This window comes from Pipra filicauda, unplaced genomic scaffold, assembly GCF_003945595.2.
Source record: "Pipra filicauda isolate LSUMZ 115617 unplaced genomic scaffold, ASM394559v2 scaffold261_size1826302_pilon, whole genome shotgun sequence".
In the NCBI taxonomy this organism is placed as follows: Eukaryota; Metazoa; Chordata; class Aves; order Passeriformes; family Pipridae; genus Pipra; species Pipra filicauda.
Genome location: NW_024104378.1, coordinates 1,726,134 through 1,749,539, shown reverse-complemented (window position 1 = coordinate 1,749,539; position 23,406 = coordinate 1,726,134). Strand labels below are relative to the sequence as shown.

General features: G+C 38.3%; 1 protein-coding gene across 5 annotated transcripts in view; it reads right to left on the bottom strand.

Moving 5' to 3' along the window:
* The window catches only part of SNAP91 (synaptosome associated protein 91), a 65,170-nt gene that overhangs the window by 20,772 nt on the left and 20,992 nt on the right, over positions 1-23,406 (bottom strand). For all 5 annotated transcript variants that reach the window (XM_027710159.2, XM_027710161.2, XM_039382242.1 and 2 more), the window contains exons 5-16: positions 21,671-21,773; positions 20,064-20,157; positions 18,819-18,930; positions 16,971-17,077; positions 15,610-15,651; positions 12,448-12,518; positions 12,031-12,036; positions 11,038-11,065; positions 9,209-9,318; positions 7,900-8,024; positions 3,725-3,739; positions 3,412-3,582 (exon numbers count right to left, since the gene is read on the bottom strand). In XM_027710159.2, coding sequence (XP_027565960.1) covers positions 3,412-3,582; positions 3,725-3,739; positions 7,900-8,024; positions 9,209-9,318; positions 11,038-11,065; positions 12,031-12,036; positions 12,448-12,518; positions 15,610-15,651; positions 16,971-17,077; positions 18,819-18,930; positions 20,064-20,157; positions 21,671-21,773 — 984 coding nt within the window. The remainder of the gene's footprint in view (positions 1-3,411; positions 3,583-3,724; positions 3,740-7,899; positions 8,025-9,208; positions 9,319-11,037; positions 11,066-12,030; positions 12,037-12,447; positions 12,519-15,609; positions 15,652-16,970; positions 17,078-18,818; positions 18,931-20,063; positions 20,158-21,670; positions 21,774-23,406) is intronic.

Here is a 23,406-nt window from a genome sequence, read left to right as displayed (position 1 = left end):
AAGTTACTCACACATGATGATACAGATGACTTATTTAATGTATTATGCAACAAGTGAAACGTATCTATAGAAAGTCACAAGTACGGGAAAGATTGTAGAACTAAAGTGTACATGAGAAACTGTTTCCACAGTTTTTTCCCCTCTTCAATCACCCTTCATTACTTTTCGACATGGTGAACCTGACCTGAGTTAAAAAGAAGTATTCTACTAGGCTCAGTGCTAGGAAACTGACAGTTGGACTTGATGATCTTAAAGGTCTCTTCCAACCTTAATGATTCTATGAAATTATAATAATGCTGCAAAATTTTTTCTTGTTTTTTAAACTAATTCTTACCTCACTATACCAGCATGTTCCAGCATAAGGGACATTCATTAGCCGTCAAGTGCCAAAAGTCTTCACACTTGGCCTGTAGTTTCTTTACAGGGAAAACCATAGCTCTCCTGCCCACTTACAGTTCAAGTCATCTGAATGCCTAACAATTGACATTTGCACAATGTCTACCATGACTTGTTACTTGCACTGCTTAGAGTGTAATCACACAACAACATGTAACTCAATAGCACATTACTAGTGTCCAAACATATTGTGCCAAATTCTATTACTGAGAGATGTGGCATTTCAAGGTTTTTCGCTTTTCTTTCACCTTTACGTTTCTCCCTCTAAGGAATGATTCCAGACACACTTTGAAAACAGCCTCCTCTTGTTTATCTTAGAAACATGATAAGGAATTCTTCAAGGTAACTGAGAGCTTGTCCATTAATGAGACCGAGTTCTTTAAAAAAGCTATGCTAGATCAATTCTGCATTTTTCATCTGCTTTCCAATACCGTATTAGAGATGAAGACATAATGCAGAGATTATGTCTTAAAGACAAATCCCAGTCCTAGGAAGCATGCAGGCTCCTATCAGCTAAAGTATCAGCAGTACAGTGCAAGAGTTAGCAGTCAATAACCATTCCAAAGCCTCCTCTTCTGCTTCTTCCCTCAGCATGGCTGCCTTTCTCCTGCAGCTTTCAGCTTCTTCCTCTAATCAGCCACTCCCTGAAGACTCTTTATCTTTTTTCTCCTGAGATCACTGCCACTGTACCTTCCCCTACCACACTTCACCACAAGAAACTATGTGAAGCAAGAAAGCACTGGCAAGCTGCAAGAAGTTAAGGTGACCTCAAAAACTATCTCCAGCAGACCTCAAAGGTCAAATACCTACTTAATCACATTAAGTGTAAGCATGTCTAACACCACAAAAGCTATAGAGCAACAGTGTCTGCCTCCAAAACTACCTCTTCTTGCACTGTACACAATCTTAAAGTGACAATGAATGTTAGTGTAGTATGCTAGTATATACTTACAGCACAGCCTTCAGAAGAAAAACAAACAAAAAACCAAAAAAACCCCAAACCATGAGCAGAGAGATGGAAGTTCAGTATGGACTCATGGATCTTAAAAGGGTTTGGCCAGTGGGTGTCTTAAAGGCACTGCAAAAGTACCTCCACTGCTGAGAGTGTTTAGAGATTTTTCTTCTTGAGAACTAGAGGTTTTCTGCTATCATAAATAATAGAACCTTGTTTCATCCTCAAGTGATCCAGGAAAAAGTCACTATTCATCTAACATACAATCCACTGGAGATTTATAGCATTTGAGCAACAAAATACATTCTCTTTAAAAGAAGAGATCAAGCCACAGAAGTCTGCATACTGCAAAAATAAAATTCTTTCCACACTGGAGGGTGAAGGCAACTCCACTTAATATGCATCACTAAGTTATCCAATGATAAGTTAAATCTCTAGAAACTAAACACATCCAGGTCTTCGCCACTTGAGAAGCCTGGAAGAAGACACATGATTTGGCAGTAGCTTCTTTTCTCTAGGCACAGAACAGTGGTAAAGGTAGGAAATAAAAGTTGCATCTTGTTGCTGCAGTACTGGACGAAAGTCATGGGCACATGTTTTTCTAATCCTGTTGCAAGTTTACAGTGATTTCTATCCATTTAACTATAGTTTCATTTTTAAAAAAGTCATATATTTATGCTAAATTAATAATGCAATTTGAAAGTGCTGTATCCAAGACTGGCTTGACCCCAAAGCTTTCATATGCTATGCATCTGCAGGGCTGTTGATGAGCACAGGTCTTGGCTTCTGCAACAGGCTTCTGAGAGTAACCAGCATCAGACTCTCTCTTGCTCCTAGTGGTAGCGGCATCCAGAACCTTGTCCATGACTATTTTAAAATTGCTTGTTAACTGGTCGATCCTGTGGCACTAGGATTAGTATCAATCTTTGTAAAAGGAAGGACTAAGTAGCAGGTAGCAGTTGTACTCCTTTCGTAGCTCTTTTCAGCATTTTTATTGCGGATAGTTTGGTGCTGTCTGCTGAAGTCAGTCCTAAAAAAATTCTAACTAGGAACATTCAGTCTTTAGGAAACAGCTTTGTAGTCAAACTGTTCACGTATGAGACCTCTCCAGCACTCCTGTCAGCAGAAGTGATAGATAAACAACCCCCACAGAGAAGATACTTGCTATGAAAACTGAATTACAGTAAGTTATTACTTATTCCTGACACCGATTGTCATGCTGAAAGTATGCATCAATGGAAGAGAAAAACAGAAAAATACAGTGGTCAGGTGATATTAAAAATGTTAACAGTTTTTAAACAGGAAGAATTCTCCATTACTAGGCTGGCATAGTGTTGACAAGAAACGTAATTTCTGACATGCTGTTGAGAAGCCTCCTGCTCCACAGGAGTGACAAGAAAACTGACAACATACAGTCAGAATTCTTACTCAAGTGGATAGCAGATAACATTAAAGACTGAAAGAGCACAACCAAACTATAAGAATATGTTTCCTATACCTTACTGACATAGTTGGCATTTAGTGCAAGTTCATCACCACTTTAATGCCTTGTGAAATATTACCCAGACTCAAGAATGCTGAAACACAGTAATTTCATCTGGCTCAATACTATATTTGTAGGAAATATTCAAAAGAAACACAGCACAGCTGAAGTGTGACAAGTAATGAAGGGGCAGGACACTGCCATATCCATCCTCTTCAACTATGAAAGCACAGCTGCTTTTCCCAGAAATTATAGCACAGTGCATAGTTATTGAATAATGTGAAAACAATACCTGCTTACCCTGGTGTGGACCTGAGAACTACTGTTCTTAGCTGTTCAATCATAAGGTAACAGCCTTAAGGTATACAGTTTTCCATTTTTCATATATGCACAGGAGTCTATTAGCACAGCAAAAAAAGAGGTAGTTGGACAGTTTATATTTCCTGTTCCATTTAGCATCCAACACACAGGCACCTCTGCTACAGCTGGTTAAATCAGATGCCTTGTTACAACAGCTGAACTCAATATTGCTTCATCTACCTCATGAGCTGGTGTAGTGCACTACAGGAACCAAACTAACCTCCAAAGAGATCCACTTCAGCAGTGGCAGCAGTAACAGTTGTAGTTGTGGCGGCAGCAGCTGAAGTAGTTGTAGTATCAGTAGTTGCAGCAGTAGTTGCACTAGGCTCTGCAGCAAACGGATCTGAAATCTGTGGCTCAGAGGTAACACCGGAAAGTGCAGCCAGGTTATCTATATGCAACCATATAATGAAGATCAAATGCGAAAAGTAAGGGGAGAGGCAGAGAGACCACAACCACTCAAGTCCAGAAAGCTGGAGCTTATTCAGGAGTCTTAACATTCAGAAGTCTTAGAAATTAAAAATAGTACTCACCCTCTCCCAAGAGGTCTAATGATTGTCCATTAAAATGACAGCAGAATAAAGAAACAGACCAATTAGTAGAGCTTCCAGATTGAAGATGTTCATTACCCAAATGTTCATTCTAAGTGACATGTCTAGGTTAAACAATTTCTACACTTGATTTTCTAAAATTCAGGAAGTTATTCTGACATGACAAAGCTCATTCTGTTTAATAACTATTCAAAACAGAATGAGTACATCAATAGAAACCTTCACAGAACTGGCACTAAAGTCAGGGTATTCTAGCAGAGAGCAGCTTACAAATACAGTGTTATTTCAGGACATAACACATGACATCCCTAGTGCCACGAATATATTGTAAGAGACAAACAAGTAGTGATCCTTTGACTTGGGACAACTGTTGGGAGGGAGGGAGGCAGGCAGGCAGGAAGGCAGGAAGGAAGGGTAAGCATAAGCAGACTGGTTCTGCTCCAACTTTGGTTCTTTAGTCAATTGTTTCTGGAAGCCAATGAAGCATCTTTAATGACAGACTTTCCTACAATTTGATGTCCTCTGAGATCAGTCAGATTGAGCTCAAATACAGAAGCTTTGACTACATAAAAGATTTAAAAACCTGTGAAAACTAATGAGTTTGTCCTATTATATTTTAATTCTGTAGTTAGGATAATCTGAGCTCACCAGCTAACTATTTACTAACCAGTAGCTCCGTGTTGCTCATTGTACACATAACAGGGCCATGGGCTCATCTGATCCACACTGAACAGCAAGCACAGAGTCCAGATCCTTTACTACGGGTCAGCATGCAGGAAGCAAAATGATTTGAGCAAGCACTGCTCAATCTTCACAAATTTGTCCTTATTTTACAACACTTGTAAAAAAGGCAGCAAGAACCCACATGTAGGTTTTTTACAGTTTTCATAATTGGTTCCTTGGGAGAGCTCTACTTGAGACTGACTGCACAAGCTGAGGTAAGTCAAAATACCATTCTGAAAGAGCAGAACAGTACATTAAAAATGCAGCACTCTGGTATCCCATTACTGCACACCAGGTGAATGTCTCAGCTGGACTTAAAATAAACAACTGTTAGCAAACTTTTAAGTTCTATTAGCTTATTCTTCAATGCATTTTTGTTATTCAGGTATGTTATAGATCTCAATACAGTGAAATTACAATTATCCATCACAACAACCTACACTTACTGTTAAAATGGGATTGATTAAACCCAATATTTTTTGTATATTAATATTAAATTAACAATACTATTAGAAAATCCATGTTCTAAGGCACACTGCAAGGTAGTTCAGAGCACAAATTTAAGTCAATTTGCTTTTATATCCACGAGTCAGACCTCATAAGGACACAGAATTTGACCTACTGTATTTTTGGTAATACTATAGTCTAGCTTACCTGCCAAATGCCTATCTATTCACCCTGCAGTATGCTCCAGGCAACATATGACCCTACTCTGATGATCTCCTGTTAGCACAGAAGTGCAGATTATCACAAGTTATAGTCCATTTGCTAGATAATGTAGTATATGTATACTGTATATATACCTAAATACAGTATATTCACTACAGTGAATATATACAGTATATGCCAGAATACATAGGATCTACACTGCCAGGGAGACTGAGAAAAGCAAAATAATTTATTGTTGACATGTACTGATGCTGCATCTTGAAGTATTTGATATTCACATTCTTCTAGCTATTCCAAGCTGTAGCACTTCTTCCAACTTCCTCTCTCTTCTACTGTTTCCTCATGAGTTCCTACCTTAACTTGCTTTAGCCCAGAAGAGTAAGCACCTCAAGTAGCATGGAGGCACTGTTCCACATCCTCCCAAAAGTCCTGAGTGGAAGGAAGGTTATCTTGTCCAGCCTCCTGCTCAGAACAACAGTATTCCCAACACCAAATCAGAGCAGTCATGGCTCTGACTAGTCAGGTCTTGAAAAATCTCTAAGAATGGAGAGCTCACTAGCTTGCATCAGGAATCTGCTCCAGTACTGTCTTACCCCCCAAGTGAAATAATTTTTTTCTCATTTCCACTCAAGCTCTTCATTATAATTAACTATCATTTCAAAGAAAATTTTGGCTCTACTCTGTAATTTCTCTTCAAGTAGTTGTAGACTATTAAGAGCCCACTTTAGCCTCCTCTTTGCCAGATGATAGAGGCCCTGCTCCCTCAATCTCTCTCTGAAAAGTCATCCAGATTTCTGGAATCCTGGTAGCCCTCTGCCAAGCCCCTCCACCTTAAACAGGAGAGCTCAGAACTAGATGCACTATTTTTGATGTGGCTTCATCTGCACTGATTAGAAGGCTGTGTAGTACCTATGAGATTGTACAATTAATAATCACTACCAGGTTCACTCTGCAGATTTAGTTTAAATAAGGGAATAAACAACCTTTAGCATGGGCTCAAAGATTTTCTCATTATCAGATAAAATATTAATGGAAATTCCAGTAGTTTCACAGAAAAGCCTTTTTAGTTCTCAATTTATGCATGTGTGACATGGTGTTTGGCAATTCTTCAAGAGAGTTTAAAAAAGAAAAATGTAAACAAAAAAAGAAAAAGGCAAGATTCCAGTGCAGTAACAGGTCATCATACGTGGACTGGACTCCTGCCAGTAGTAAAACAGACAAAGTTGAAGCTTACTAAGTTACCAAAATGCTATTCTGAAAAATAAGACTGAAGTATACTTGATGAGGGTAGCGATAATCCTGGCCAAAGGAAAAGAGATAGCTGTCCTTTTCTATTGCGGAATAAGAGGAGTAGGTGCATTACCAGTCAATTTTAAAGTTTTCAGTAATTCAGAAGAATAAAAACACCTAAGTTCCAAACCACAGGTGTTTTGTTCAAAAAGCAGAAAAAACAAATAAATCAGCTTTCAATTTCTATGCAAATCAATACTTTACAATATTACTGGCTATTTATTTATATTTCTATTGCAGAAATGAGCAACTGCTTAAAAAATTTAGCTCCTTCAAGCTCTTTCAAGTATCTCAAAAGCTTGTATTTCAGTGCTTGGTGATGACAAAGTAAGATAAATAGGATGCAATCAAAAAACTGGAGAATAATTATTCCCAGGCATCCTAGAATAGATGAATCTTTGGTCTTGTTTTCTGGGTAAGATTACATTTCCATTAATAAAACTGACATTTGTGAAAAAGTAAAATCAATTCAACAGATTAAACTGGAATATGCAAAACATGGTCTACATGAAAGCCATAGCTATCCCTATCATAATGCAGTGGCTGAGATACAGTGTCATCTTTAATGAACTAAAACTAAGAACAGAAATAGGGAATGCAGAAACCATCGGATTAGCACTGATAGTAGAGTCAACATGACTCAGTGTTGCATTCCTCGTGTGAGAGGGCTGATTAGTTCATTAAGCTGCCACACAAGATCTCTTAAGATTGTACTACAGTGGGTTTACAACTATGTAAGTTAAATCACAATTACTGGCCTAATTCCTTGTCTTAACAAGACAGGAGTGAACACTGCCTACATTTACTGCGGTCCTCTTCAGATCACCAGCTGCTGGGGCTGCCTGGAACAACAGGCTCAGTTCACCACAGCGCTTTGATTCCAGAAAGCTGGTTAGGCATTCCTGTTTGAAAGCAGTTAGCCCTCTATTTCTGTTGTTATATTATTATTCTAAGCAGACAAGGTAGGTATTTTATTAAAATATGTTAAGGGTTGTCAGAGGTAATCGCAATTGCAACAGAACTAAGTTGCCACCATTTGCTGTAGACGCATTTCTATTTTAAAATGTATTTTTGATCCTCCTCCTACTGATCTGTGGGCTTTTCTTTATGAACAGAAGAGTTGATTTCTGCCCTCACTTTTCCAATAAGCACATGAGCAGTTCTAGTTCTTCTGTTTTGAAGTGCCTACCCTACCTGTTCCCCTTCATCCATCCCCCTCCTGCTCACTTTTAGTCACATAATCCTGGCTCCCCCCAGCTTTGTAGCCAGGCCCTTATAAGCAGCTTATACTACTATGCATATCCCTGGAAAGAAGAAGTAGCCTTGTGCTGCAAAGGAATGCCTGCCTGACAGGTCAGCAGAAGCCTGGGAGGGAGCTGGGAACATCTTGTGCTAGCAGAGAAAGGGCTAGACTTCAGTTCAGCTAGGCAAGATGGAGAGTGCAAGAAGAGATGCTGACAGTGAGGTTTCTCTACCTCCCCATGATGTGGCTCCAGCAGCAGCAGCAGCAGCAGCAGCAGGAGCAGGTGCTGGAGCTGCCTGCCCAGTAGCGGCAAAATCTGGCTGAAGATCCAGAAGATCACTGGATGGTTTGGAAGCACTGCCAAGAAAAGGAAGAGGGATAATAGATACTGAAGGAATTTATCCATTTCAATCAAATTTTTTTAAAAAGTCACAATTGAATTATAGGAATTACCCTTAGTTTGGATTACTGATGAAACAGAGACACCTTTTTTTCAGGTTTAGGATTAGAGCAGTGGCCATAAACACCCCTAGTGCAGTGAGTGCCAAGAACCCATTATAACCCAGGATGGGACCCTAACTTACTTCCATTACTTGATAATGACATTGCAACACATCTATGGGACTTACAATTCCAAAAAAAAATAAATCCAAACCCAAACCCAACAAATCTGAAAAAAACCCCACCACAACACCCAAAACAAAAAATTCAAAATCCCATGTGGTCCCTAAAAACAGAGTAAATAACTACTGTGGCTGAAACCATCTCCACTCTACTTCAATATTCCATCATGCATGTCAAAAATCAATAAACCTGCATTTCCAGGTAATAAACAGACATTAGCTAGGACAGAGTTGGTAAAACTTCAGTGGCTTAAGCCAGTCAGATATTTACTTAGGAAACCAGGTCCTGTTCATCTAGAACATTTAAGTAACAAACAGTGGAAGCTCTTTCTTCAGTGAAGTTCTTCACTTGACATTTAACTTAAGTCAGTTACATCTTCAGACCATCGGTTCAAGCTCAGAGGTTTTTAGACCTCTAGAGTTCTATCACTTCTGCTCATTACAATGAGCAACAGCAGTTCTGGTTTTGACTGGAAAGCAAGGTTCGGATTTTCTCATAGGTCAAATGTTTATTTTTTATTTTAACCTCCAAAAGTTCATTATCTTTGTGCTTCATTAACTGATTGGAACAGCAAGAAAAAGGAATATTAATTCAGAAGTTTTAGAAACAGAATCCTGAAGGTCAGCAAAGACTACTCTGGATTTGCACATTACTTCAGTCTATTCAATTAGAAGTTTATGTTGGGAATGGTACAACATCACTACTACGCTGCAAGCAAATCAGAGTAGCCATAACTTTTAATTTATTTTTTTTGTGTTAAGAGTTTATTTGTGATCTATACCAGCAGAAAAATGTAACCTATTGAATACTGGTGTACAGTACCTGTAAAATAAGCAAAACTTTTGAGGCAAGTCCCCTGTTACAAGTGTGACTGGCACCTACCAGCTCAGTAACTCAAATACAACTTTTAAACTTACGTGACTGGAGCAGCTGTAGATGAAGTAGCAAAAAGATCAACTGGAGGAGATGTATCAACAGTTTTTGCTGGAGTAGAACTAGGAGATGTAACAGTTGTGGCTGGAGAAGACTGGAGAAATATTTTAAATATAAATTCAATATACCAGCATTTCTCCACAAACAATTCATGCACAGATTCACATATTTTAAAAACCCAATTTTAACATCAGGTCTTTTTATTGTGAGCTGTTCCCTCCTTTGAAAGAATTTAAGAAAGACTAGGCTAAGTTTTCAGATGGTAGTGAAGCTGAGAAACTCCAAGGTGACTACAAAGAAAGAACTAAGTTTCTACAGGGTTTGCTTCTGCATCTGTCAGACCCTTCATATGGAATGAAATAGCTGTTTGTCCACAACAGCACCTTAGTACTCTAACCACAGAAATGGTGGCAGAAGAGAAATGGTTAGAAACAAGTTAAAAGTTTGTTCGTAAAACTTTCAGAAAAGAGTTTAAAGAGCCATCAACAGCACTGAAGGTTAAGTCCTTGGGAAGATACAAGACAGCTCAGCCTATGACTTTGCCTCATCAGCTCCTCCAATTCTCAATAAAGATACTTTAAGTATGGCAAGGACAGACACTCAGGAAAGCATATCGCAACTCTTCAGTGAACTTGAAGACTCAAGTTACCTTGAAAGGTGTCAATTTAATTCTAAAAGATACTACAAGCTTTGTTACAACATCTCACATGCTAGAGAGATACTTTTCCTAACAACTGAAAACAAGCCCTAATTTTAGTACTGCTTGCCATTCTGACCACTTCCAAGAAGCAAAAACAATGGCAAATTTGAAGAGATTTTCCTCTGAGTTCTTCTATGGTGTCCCATCATTCTAACTCTAGCAGTAGATATAAGCCTTCTAGACTCTCCTCAAAGCTTTACTAAGGTTTGAAACTAGAGTGGTCCAAATCCCTCGTTTGCATCAAGGAAGAGAGGGTTAAAGTCATAAGAACACTTTCTGAGCCATCATGTAGTTCTCACCAAGTGGTATCATATTAAACAGGAGAGCGGGTGTTTTTTGTTGGTTTTACTTGTTTTTGTTGTGGTTTTTTGTAGATGGCTTTTCATAAACATAAGAGCTTTCACTAGAATCAACCATTGAGCTGCCTCCCTAAGATTTAGAAGATTTCATTGAGTTTTTCTCGTGCAACACCCATTATTAGACACTGAGCTATGGCACCTGGCAACGCTCCAGGGATACCAGGAGCTACGATTACTAACACCATAAAGCTCATTACTTTATCTGACACTCAAACCAAGACAGTTTCACTAGCAACTCTTGCTTTACATTAAGGTCAGCAGTCTCACTAATAAAGGTCATTTCTGAAACTAGATATATCAGATGAAAGTTTTCCTTATAGCTTTTCACATGAATGTGGTTTTAAAAGAGTCAGACCATCCTCCTAAAAAGCTGCAAATGGAGTGAAGGATTTGGAAGAGAAATGCCATGGAGTAAATTTCTCACTGACATAAGGATTAAGGGGGAGGGCAAGGAAAAAAAAGTTGAGATAAAAATGTGCGTATATTTTAAGCTCTCAAAAAGAGTGATCAACAATTCCTGGCAAAGTTCCTTAGCATCCTTCACTGGTACAAGCACTGCAGCCCTTCAGATCAGTGACACGCTCTTATGGGGCCATTATTTACAAAGCCATTAAAAGATGTAATTTTGTCAATTAGGTAGGGCCCAGGTGACAAAGTATCAAAAGCAGATTAGGACATGGACATCATCATTACGCCCTCATGATTTTCTAAAGTATATCACCTGAACAAGAATACAGCAACTGGCAGTATTTACCTTGCTCAGAGGAGAAGGAGCTCCAGATCTAGGAAAAAAAAAAGCGGAGGGGGGGTGTTTCAGATAAGTACAGTTTTGGAAACTATGTTTCTGGTCATCAAAACTCCCATAAAAACCCCAAAAACTAAGCATGAAAGCTTTCTGAAAATCTCTACAATTGCATGCCCTCTCCATTTTTCAGAAGTCCATGTGCCGCTTTAGACAAGAAATGCAAATTTTACTTCAAATCTTAAACAAATCTTTTAAGCTAACTGATACCACAAGATTATTCTGCCTTTTAAATAAGCTCTACTAAATGGGGAAAGGCAGAGATGCATGCAAATGTCTTGCTCTGGGGCCTACAGGAGCCAGTAGAAAAGAGATACTGGGGCAAGATGTCACCACATTATAAACCCATGCAACAGCAGCAGAACACCACCAATACTGAAGCAGTTATCTAACATAAGTCTTCTGAGGATGTGTCAGCAAGTTTTCAGCCTACTGTTCTTTTAAAGAAAGTCAAAGTTACTTGAAAATAACAGTATTTAAAAGTATGAAAACAGTGAGTTGGAAAGTTCAAGCTGAAAGTTATTCCACATGCACAAAAATCACACTAACAATAACTGACAGAGCTTCAATTGTAAGTTCAAATGTATGTCAGTGCGTTTGTTTGATTTCATTATTATGAGGCACCAAAATACTGCTACATATTTTTAGAGCTGCTTTGATCTAATAGATGAAAGGAGGCATTAGAGATAAAACTTCACTAGTATTGAACTATCATCCATCCTATAAGTTACTCGAATTGGGTAAGTCCTATGAGCTGTAGAACTGATTAGAAGATGACAAAAAATTAGAAATGACAAAAAATAACCTAATGACTACATAAAAAAACAAGGAACAGGTTAGCTCATTTTAAAGAAAATATCTATTTCTATAAAGTTTTCAAGCCATCTTAAAAAAACCCATACAATCATGCATGCATGCAAGTGATATGTAAACATATGTACTTACCCTTCACTAAATCACAAGGAAAGCAACAGTAAAAGAGAAAACACAGGTTTAGCTTAATCCTTCCTAGACTTAGCCATGACAAGTATCTAGTGAGAAGATGCAAAACCATTAGAAAACAAATAGATTTTGATGATAAAAACCTTAGCAGCAGGCAAAACCCCAGCTCCTTCTAAGAGTTTTCCTCAGGTAATTTTACTTCTTTTTGGAAAGTGTCTTACTTCTTCTGCGTGTTCCCCCCACCCCCCGTAATTAAAAAAGGTTGCCATTAAGAGGACTTTTTAAGGGAAAGGAAAAGCCTAATCTTTCTTATTTTCTAGAGAAGTAACAAAAGGAGATTAGAGGAGGCAAACCTAAACATCAACTAATCTCACATTGTCACTATTATGCCTAAATACATGGTACAACATATATACCTACTTGTTGCCAGGTTTTTTTCCTTCCAGTGAGTTTAGATGTTGCTCAAGGGTCTCCATGAGACTGCTAGGAGCCTTGAAAGCAAAGAGAAAGATACACACCTAAATGTATTGCATTAACCTGACCATACTTTGACATCCAGCACCAGCCTCCCTGAAGTCCACCATGTTCACGCTCATGCTGTTGTTTTATTTACATCACTGTGGAAATAGTGGATTTTTATGCTAGAAATATTCAGGCAAAGGCAGTTTTTAGAAAGATAATACTGTGTCCAGATTTGCAGAGAGAAAACATTTACCTCCACTGCACAGCGCCTGAAGCTTAAATCCAGGATGTACTGCTCATCATGCTTTAAATCAGTGCTAAACATTGACAACAGCACAGGCACCCACAGGGTTAATTTTAAGAGTAATAGATTCAAGGTCACACTTTGAGTTTTGCTTTCAGTCAGAACTCCAACACCTCCTTCAAGACCAGAGAATCAGACAGCATTTGCAGCCTAAACAAAACAAAAAGTCCTCCTCAATGTCCCCAGAAGCAGCTACCTTTGGTTCGAGACTCCCATCATCACAAAACCTCACGGGTGTTTCTTCTCAAAATGGTAGCCTGGCACAGGTTACTGTGCAGCTAGCTCAAAATGCAGAAAGATTACTATTTTAGAAATCTATAAAAAAACTAAGCTTTTTCAAGCCTCCCTGGTCTTAGGTTTTATTTTAAGCAACCTCTTTGTGGTCAGCCAACACCCTGAGGCATGCACTTGGTGTTACAATAGCAGATAGAAAAAGTAGCCATAAATGCACACTAGGCTTAGCTACTCCAGTATAAAAATGGAGTCCGGGTAAGTAGACTCCTACAAGATCAATAAGCAGAGAGGAAACTCTTGAGAGATACAGTAGCATATAATAGTCAAATATTTCATCAGGGTTGCGAGTTCATCAGTGGTACATCTCTAAACAGGGAATTCTCTTTATCAGTCTCTTTGAGAGCAACCACAATTCCTGACAGCAATACCTATGGTGTTTTTCATAAATAACATCTTTAATTTCAGGGCAGACATATTCATCAAACAACTCAGTTTGCAATGCTTGAAAACAGACTATTTGCTGCTCCTATGCTGAAAAGCCAGCTGGCTGGATGAATCAGATATTTCAGGATGCTTATTACCTGCTAGTACTAATGCACAGTCAAGTGTACTTGCAGTGTCTGCATATTAATTTTGGCACTAAACTCAGTAACTTAACACATGTAGAAATTTAAAATGCTCAAAATAGTCTTAAATGACAGATTGAGTTTAAATATTTCCCACGTACATGTGCAATGCAGAAACATCTTGACCTTGTTGCTTTTATAGGTGCATTTATTAATTTTCAGTTCATTGGAGCATAATAAAGAATTGGTTAAACATAAGTGACTTAGTTATAAGAATTCTCCAGCAGCAAGAAAAAGAAGAACAAAGGTAAAACAAACTAAAAAAATCCAGAGAGATTCAGACTTCTACATATTCAAAAAGGCTGCAGTGTAAGATAGAAGTTGTGCTACTTAAACATGTAAGGATAATCTATGTTTCAAAAAAAAAAAAAAAGTCCATGACTTCCTGTTACCAGTTACCTCTAGACACTTTAAATAGCTTTCCAACATATTATTCACAGGCTTCTTAAAAGCCAACAAGGTAATAAAAACTTATCCATCAAACAGAGAGAGGAAGCTTCAGAAAATTTCTACCCAGAGGCAACAATTAGGGAAGTAAATACTATCCAGCATCCAAATTTGCAAAACTGAGCATTGCTTAATTTCTTCTAAATACTGCTTCAACATCTATCAGTCAGCATCATGCTAGAATCTTAGATATGAGTTCCTCACTAGCTATTAGGGGCAAAACTGTCACACTTTTAGAACAGCTAGTAAATAAAAATGAGACAAGATCTTTAACTGCCAAGATGCCTCCTTAGCCTTCAAAACTTTGCAGCCAAAGTCCAAAAATGACAACTGTCAACTTGAATTACACTTTTGTGCCACTTGTTTGCATTTAGAGAGTATGTACACATATTGAGTATCAACACAACTAACTTCTTGCAGAATACTACTGACTACTGCCATGGTTTGCTATAAGAATTTAGTATACCTAAGTTGATACTACATACAAATTATGTATTAGTTATTAACTGAAATTCAGTTTTATTATTCACCTTTTATTTATTTATCACTGAAATACGCAGCCTAGGTCTTAGACACAAGCTACAGCATGTTGCAGATTAGCCTTAATAAGTGAGAGTCCCAAGCAGCCTTTGGGAGAATACAGTTATGAGGGACTACCTGAGAAGACCACTGAAGTGGTCAGGCAGTTGCATCATTGCAGATCCCCCCCTTCCAAAAGAACTATTCTGTTTTAAAGTATTGGTTCATGGGGTGAAAGGGACCATCTGGTAGCAGTAACTAAGGTGCTGCTGAACAAGTGTGGCACTGACAGTGCAGAGCAGGCTGGTGCAAGCAGAAGCAGACAGAAGTGCCACAGAAATTTATACAGCCTATTTCATTAACTGAGTTTAAGGTGAATTCTTCTGGTTTTAAGGACTGGACTGTGTTAAAAAAAGAGCCCCTGAGGCACAGGGTTAGGTGAATATACTACATCAGCTATTTCAGAATGTGGTCTAGTATTCCACACACTACTTTCCTCTGCCGAAAGAGTGGCCAGACTTCATAGCCTCATAATATCTGAAATCTATAAAGATTAAAACTCTCCACCCCCTCATAATGTCTTACTTTCAGAATTTTTAAGTGGCTTTTTAACCAAAAGAGCCACTATTCTGATGCTGATTTAAACCAGGCTTTCAAGAAGCTTTCAAAAACTACATAACAAAAACTATATGAACACTTGGAGTTTACAACCATTAAGCAGTTAGGGCTGCTTTTCTGTTCCAATTTTATTGGCATCAAAACTGCCACAGGTGAATTCTTCAGTATGGACCTCTTCCTCTAAGTAAATATCCTTTCCACATTAAACTCAAAGCCAGGCACCCAACTTTGCAAGTGATACTGAAAATGGACCAGCAGCTCCAGCATGTTAGGTGCTATAACTTCCTACCAACATTTATATTCCTGGTGTGCTTCAAATTACATAACTTTTAGTTATTACACAGATCCAAAAACACTACAAGAGAAGCTTACCTGCGTAAGATCAGGGATATCACCTTTGTCAATTCCAACTTGCTGTGGATATAAAAGAGTAAAGGGAAAATTTAAGTGTATTATTCCACTGCAGCAGGCATTAATTTTGAGTAGAACTGCTCTTCAAGCTATAACACCCTCTGTCTTCAGAAAAATACTACAAATTTAGAAAGCAATGTTCGTCTTCCCAGTAGCTACCTCCAACAACCTGCATCAGTCTTTTCCCCCCTCCCACAAATTAAATATCCATTTAAAATAAAACTATTAATAAATGGAGCTCTATTTCACACAGGTTAAGTTCATACTCCATACTGCAATACCCTGTTGTCTCAGAGGACAGCAGTAGTGAACTGCTAAACACAGACTATCCAGATACCTGCCTATCCTAATGAAGTTTTCTGAAATTCAGTCAGTGAGAAAAACCTAGAAGACATCACTTCAAAAAAATGCTAAAGCTCAAGTGACTCGTTTGTTCTGCCATTCTCTGCTAGCATTTCCAATAAAACAAGTTAGGGTCTAAGTCAGCAAATCTTCTATTAATTGCCCTGTTGCTGCACTCTGGTTCTTCAGAGTGACTGTTGGTTTGGCTTTTGCAGAACAGCAAGCTCCACTGCACGTGGTAATCCTGAAGTACAGTCATTATAACCTCTGTCCAGCAAAGCTGACCTATGTCTCTACTGTACTTTACTCCCTCAGATTCAATACTCATATCTGACAGTGCAAGTCACTAGGGAATCTATCAGGCCTTCAGAGATAAGTAAATTAGCAAAGAAACAAACTTTTTATTCAGCTCATTACTACTGTCCATTACGATGAAGTACGAAACATGGCAAATGTGCATGCTCTGCCAAAGAGCCAACTACTACAAATGAGAACCCAGCAAAGGAGTTAATTAACCATGTAATATTCCTATTATCCACATAAGAGGATGATAACAAGGAACAAAACCAGAAAATCTCACATTCCACTTAATTAGATGTTGGCTGCAAAGACTAAAAAAAACAGACTCACAAAATAATTATGCTTTTATTACTAATTGCTATATCTTCCTCTAATGCTCAACCCTGTCCTAGAAGTATGCATTTATTACAGCATTTCTCAGAAACATTGGTACGTTTGAAATCATGTCATCTCTTACGTTAATCAGGAAAGTTGAGGCTGGCTGCACCATAGAGACACATGGACATCCTAATCAGGACTTAACTACTTCAAGAAGAGTTGAACAAGCAGATTCAAGGACTTTTATACATTTATACACATTGAAACAGATGCTTAACAAGTGCAATTAATATTTTATATTGGTGCTAAAAAATTCACAAAATATTTAAGTGCCAGACTCCAGAAGATGGGAAGTCACTTACCTCTGCAACTTTAAGAAACTCTGATACTCTGGTCATTCGAGTTAGAAATCGTTTGTAGATTTCAAGAGCATCTTTACATTGTCCCTTTTTCATTTCAAAAAATTTCTCTACAGAAATAATTTGACAAATTTCAGTTAAGAAGTCTTACATTAGGTCTGCATTCATCAGTAACTTTAGTTCTCAGAAAAATCACGTTTCAAGAATATGGCACTACATTAACATTTTTCTACTTGGACACTAATTTAGTGGCATTCCTAGTCCTTAGTAGAATTTAGAAGCTGGGCTTGCTGAGCTGCTAAAGAATTGTACAGACCATAAAATTGCACCCAAACCAGCCACAGCATTGCATGTGATGTAAACCATTTACTTAAAGATTAAAAAGCAGGTGATGTAGCTACCAAACTTAAAGCTCAAAATAATTAAGGATACTTATACATATATTATATCCTCTTCCACACTGCCTTCAGTCCAAAGAACATTACCTTTTTCACTTAAGTAGCTCTCTAAACTTCATTTGTGGCCATTATTAAACACAGCTGCCACATATTTCAACCTGAACTTACACTTTAAGTAGCAGTAGACAGTGAAATTGTCTACTTGTCTAATTGAATTTTTATGCCCAACACATTTGTATATGCTCCATAAGCTTCCCATGCCTACAGTTTCAGTCTAAACACATGGGATTTACTTTTATGAAACCACCAGAAAGCACTGAAACATGGATAAAGAAGATATTGAGCTTTACAGCTCAGGAACATCTTTTTGCCTGTTCAGTCACTGTAACACTGCTATAATGCCTGTTTCTTCCTGTTCTAGTTGCAGACAGTTTTAGGTCAGTCATGTTGACCAAGCAATCTGAGTTTTTAGCTGTCTTTATAGACCAGCTGCAGTGCTCACAAATTTTAACAGTTGAAGCTCATTTTCTACAGGGTCAGTTATGTTTCCTGCAGTTTACAACTACCCCTGGATTTAGACATCATAAGAAAGCCTTCTACAGGGACAGCTTAAAGTGTTTCATTTTGATGATCACACCAGACTGCCTGAGCTTCAGAACATGCTCACAGCCTCCTATACGCTTTGTAAGCTGATGGTAGGTAGGGTTCTGGAGGAGTTCCAGTTTTGGCAGTCATGCTTTCAGACAGATAAGGAATGTTATTAAGGAGTACATTACTTCATACAAGGCTACCACACAGCATTATCACTCTCTACAACTACCTGAAAGGAGGCTGTAGCCTGGTGGGGGCAATCAGCAACAGGCAAGAGGACACAGTCTTAAGCTGCACCAGGGTAAGTTTGGGTTGGACATTAAGAAGAAATTCTTCACAGAAAGAGTGGTTAGACATTGGAACGGGCTGCCCAGGGAGGTGGTGGAGTCACCATCCCTGGAGGTGTTTAATGAAAGACTGGATGTGGCATGCAGTGCCGTGGTCTGCTTGACATGGTGGTTTTCGGTCATAGGTTGGACTTGATGATCTCAGAGGTCTTTTCAAACCTAATTGATTCTGTGATATATAACAGAGGAATGCTGGCATCTTAAAAATGCAAAGGCTGCTAACTTTGCAGGACATATTACGCATGCTTGCATAGCACTGTACATTCATTTAAGCACAGAGATGGTCAGTGTCTTCAAGTATACATCTGCACAATTTTAAAGGCATGTGACAATCCAGCCTCAGATGAACACTAATGTAAGAGGTTATAGCTTAAAATTGTCTCATTTCAGAACAGAACAGAACAGTCAAGAAAAATGTAGTCTTCATGTAAGCTAAGTAAAAAAATCTGAAGCAGATAGGAAACTTGTCATTCACACACTTGTGGTATGTAAGATAAAGACTCAAGGTTACTTACCTAGTAAGTTAATAACCCCATCATTGTAGCAAGCAAAAAGTTTGATGAGATCTTTAAATAGAAGCATGAATGCAGCATTTATGACACCATTTGTCAGTTCATTTGGATGAACCTACAAATAAAATATCAGTTATTTACAACAGAAGTGTTGAATGCAATCAGAAGTTTTGGCTCACACCAGGTATTTGATGCTTTTATAGACAGAATCAAGCACTGAAGCTTTCACACTAAGACACTAAACAAAAGTTTTGGTTAGCAGAACAAGGATTGCTTTCTTCACCACTCCAAAACAATCCACCATAGCAGAGGAGTATCCACATCAACAGTAAACATCTTAGTCTGGACTCCTTCACCTATCACAAACAAGAGGAAGGCAGATATGCTATTAAAAAAGTTTTAATGAAACAGGACAAAAGTTGTCAGTTTACAGCAGAATTTAAGAAAACCTCAACAGTCTACAAGATAACACAGTTGGGTTAATGATGTCAAGACCCTTTCAGTTCTCACATGAACTCGGGAAGAAAATAAGTGGTCATTTATTAAAAGGTATTTCTTTCCTTAAAACTATCTCCTCTTCTGAGAGCACTATCACAATTCCTATGCCATTTAAGGAATAAAAAACTCATTAGCGAGACATGTATTTCTAAGGCTTTCCTCTGAGAGCTGTAGTGGGTCCTGCCTTCCACCTCAAAATGTATCTTTCTGCCCACCAAGAACAGAAGAACTTCATGACAGATTCCTTCAAAGACCTCTTCAAAGTGTTACACTGCACCTCCTACAACAATTGATTCCTGCTTTTATCCCGAGGTCAAATAAACAATCCCACGAACATTCATGACACTATAAATATATTGTACACACTTATTTCTATGAACAGTCTAGATTAACCTTTAGCCAATTTAGTTTACAGATGAAAACCAGATGGAGATTTTGAGGAAGCCAAACAATGTACATGTGGTATTCTAATGGGCTTTTCCCTCTTCTGCCAAGAGACAGAAAAAAGTGCTCAATCTCCTTATTTTGTCCATTTCTTCCCCTCATTGACACAGAAGATGAAACTCCAATTTCCCTCTCTACAAAACCAAAAGTGCAATCTGCCTCACTGGGACACTGAAAAGGGGATTTTTTGGCCCAAATGACGGAACGATCAATAAAACATTACCTACAAGGCGAAATGTGTTCACTAAAATGCAGCAGCTATAAGTTGTTGCCCAGCGTTAATGCTAGGTCAGCTTCAATACATACATCAAATTCAAGTAGTGCATCAATTTGTTCCTGTAATATTGGCATACTCTTCAGCAGCTTTTCAGGAGCCATTGTTCTCATTACACCTTCAGCTCTGCAAGAGGGGATACAGATTAGAAGCCACAGCATTTCCCCTCTCCCTTCCCCTAAACTGATCTGTTGTCTAAATTTACACTTAAAGCAGCTATAACTCATTATAAACCTTTTCAAAAGCACCGTCTCATTCTCCTGATTCTCACATTATGATGAGAGCTGGCATGAAAAATCCTTCATCCAGCCACCCTCCCTCACAGCAGGTGAGGAAAGGTTTCGTGTTAGAGTGATGAATGCAAGAGATTGATCTCTTCATGGAAAGAAAACAGAGAGTTTAAATGACTTGACTGCCTCACAAGTACTTAGAGAACTGATAAACTTTGTGTCTGAAGTTTGTTATGAATAACCAATGACAATTCACTGCTAACATGCCCACAGATGTATAGCATTTCTTAACTGTTGCCCATAGTCTTTTAGCAGTCTTCAAGCATATTAATCTTTATCTATGATTGTTACCTGCACAACCACCATTATGTATTGCCCTGTTCTGGCTGCAGACAGGTATAGCATCTCCTCTCTGGAAATCCATACCACTATTCTTACTTATGTTATGCTATACTCTGAGCACCAAAAATAACATGCATAGAAAGCCTTTCCAGGAACATACAGCAAAGCAGGATTCCCAGCAACCCAAACTTAAGTTTATTTAACATCAAGTGTTCAAGAGAGAATTCTTCTGGTCTCCACTAAGGGAATGGCATCTAGCTACACAGCAAAGCTGCCATAGTAGGCCCCACATCTTCTGGTTCTTTGAGAAGCATGAGAGAACAGCATGGCAGAGATGCCAGCATTAAAAGGTCACAATCCCAAGCTGCACAATACACCTGAACTGCCTGAAGGATCCTGTATGCAACTCTGATTAGCAGGAGCATCTTTAGCATGCAGTCAATGAAGCTGCACCTTCAGTGGGCGTTAAGAATCTAGAGCCATTAAAGTCTCAGTTAGAGGACTCAGAGACCACAAAAATGTTCTCATAAATACCAACATACAACTCTGGGATGGGTTAACTTTTTTTTTTTTACACAGTTCTTGTGGGAAATAAAACCAGCAGTTTACAGCCATATTCTGTTCAGTTTATAACTGTTTGCTCTGTTGCCTGCTGAGAACTTCAGGTGTTCACTTCAGGTTTTGTTTGTAATTAGCCATCTTTCTTAGGGAAAGTACCTGGAGAATAATGAAGCATCCTAAGTATGGTTTCAGAGTGTTTTCTTTTCCAAGTCATAAACACAGTCTTGCTGGCAGCACAATTTATAAGAGTCAGATTTAACACCCCCAGTTCTGCAAGGTACCTTACTTTAGTTTTTAGTATCTGCCTTACTACCCAGTCTTTCCTCTGCTCTTTTAGCAATTTTTAAACCATTACAAATACTTTAAAAATAAACCAGTTTGGTGTTTTATTGTACCTACACAGAGAACATAAGAACAAAGTCACTGAGAAACTAAAATTGAGCATAATGCCACAAACAAGATTTTCATGGCAACCCTATTAATTTACGTATCTAAACTTTGCTTACCCTTTCTTCACTCTTGCAAAGTCAAATGCCATTTGTCTGTAGGAAAATGCTTTTTCATTCAAGTATCTACTATAACGCCTTATAAAGGTGGACATGTCATAACCTGCAAAAAACAGTTACACATCTCATATTTAATTTTCATGCTTGTTTGGGTGTTCTTTAGTAAACAATAATATACAGTCAATAGACCCTAAGATTATATGATTTCTGTTGCACTATACAACTCCACATACAGAACAGGCATCACAAGACATCTTCCAGCTTCTGAAGAAAAATCAGTAGCGATGCACCAAAACAATCTACCACTGTCCTATGCTGTCAACAGATTCATCCAATGCATCAGTGGCATTGTTCCTGGGGAAACCTGCTAGTGGCTCCTACATACTTAGGAAGTAACATTACTTGATGGCAAAAGCTACCCCTCTAATAATGGAGAAAAATATCAAGTTAGCAAAAAGTTTTCGTTTAACTGGTACATGACTTCCAGGATAAAGATCAATTTCAACTTAAACACTCCTGATACTTTAGTCCTGATATGTTAGTCACTCCAGCTCTTAGATAGACCTTCAAAATCCCCCTGACTAGGTTTATCAGAACAAAGAAACTATGATGGCATCCACAGTGATTAGTCCCTTCCTTGAAGTGTGACACTAGAGATCCTCAAGGCACATAATACCGTACAAGCAGCCTCAAACTTCAGTGATCTTCAAGCCTATGACATCTGAGCAGTTAGTATTACAGTCTGTCCTTTTAAGTTTCTTCCTCTAAGCTACAGAAACGCATGCAGAAGCCAACCCATCTTTCTCTTCAGTGCAGGTCCCTTTTTGCTACCTTTGTAAATATTCACCCCCCTTGACTTAGTCATTGACTATATTTTTCCTCAATATCACTCATCATTAAGTATCTCTGCCATCAACCATAACACTACCAAATCTGATGCCTCATTATCTATGACATGCTGGTGCATTATCTATGAAATGGCAATACAAGTTTAAAGTGGTGAAGAACACAAATGCATGCATTTAATGGAATCCATCATTGACAAATGCCAGTGTCTTTGAACATACATAGTATGTTTTGGTGAGACAAACACACTTTTAGTATTTGTTTAGTTTTGTTCCTGCCCTGTGTTACCACATCTAAAAGATGCTAAAGTCTTTTTGGTGTCACATGTCTACATCGAGAGTAATGTGGCATTGCTTCAATTTTGCCCATTATTGCAGCATTCCTGTGCTCTGCATACAGTCTACAAATATTCCCTGACAGCTGAAGAATTATGCTTTCTCTCTTCTCTAGTAGAGCTACCATGGAACAAGCTTCTCCTCTTAAGTGAGGGCACAGGAAAATTCACTAATAATTCCAGAGTAAAAAGTAGAAAAGCAGACCTTGTAAGGTTTAGAGGTAACAAGTCCTTAATTTCTGCCTAGACCTTTCTAAATTTATTACTCGAATCAAATTAAAACCAACCAGTTCTTTTGGTGCTAACAGCTCCCCCCTTAAATAGTTATAGACAATGCCTATTAATAAGAATCAGATTTAACAACCCCAGTGTTAAATGCAGTGCAGTGCAGTGTCTCCAAGCAACCAAATTACCATTTAAGACTGAGTAAAAACCAAAAAACTAAATGGAAAGTTATTCATTTCAACTTTAATACCCATAATAGTTAAGGAGATAGCTGAGCCAGCCCAGACTTCAACTAGCATTTAAGGGATTTGGACAGTTTCACCTTTTGAGT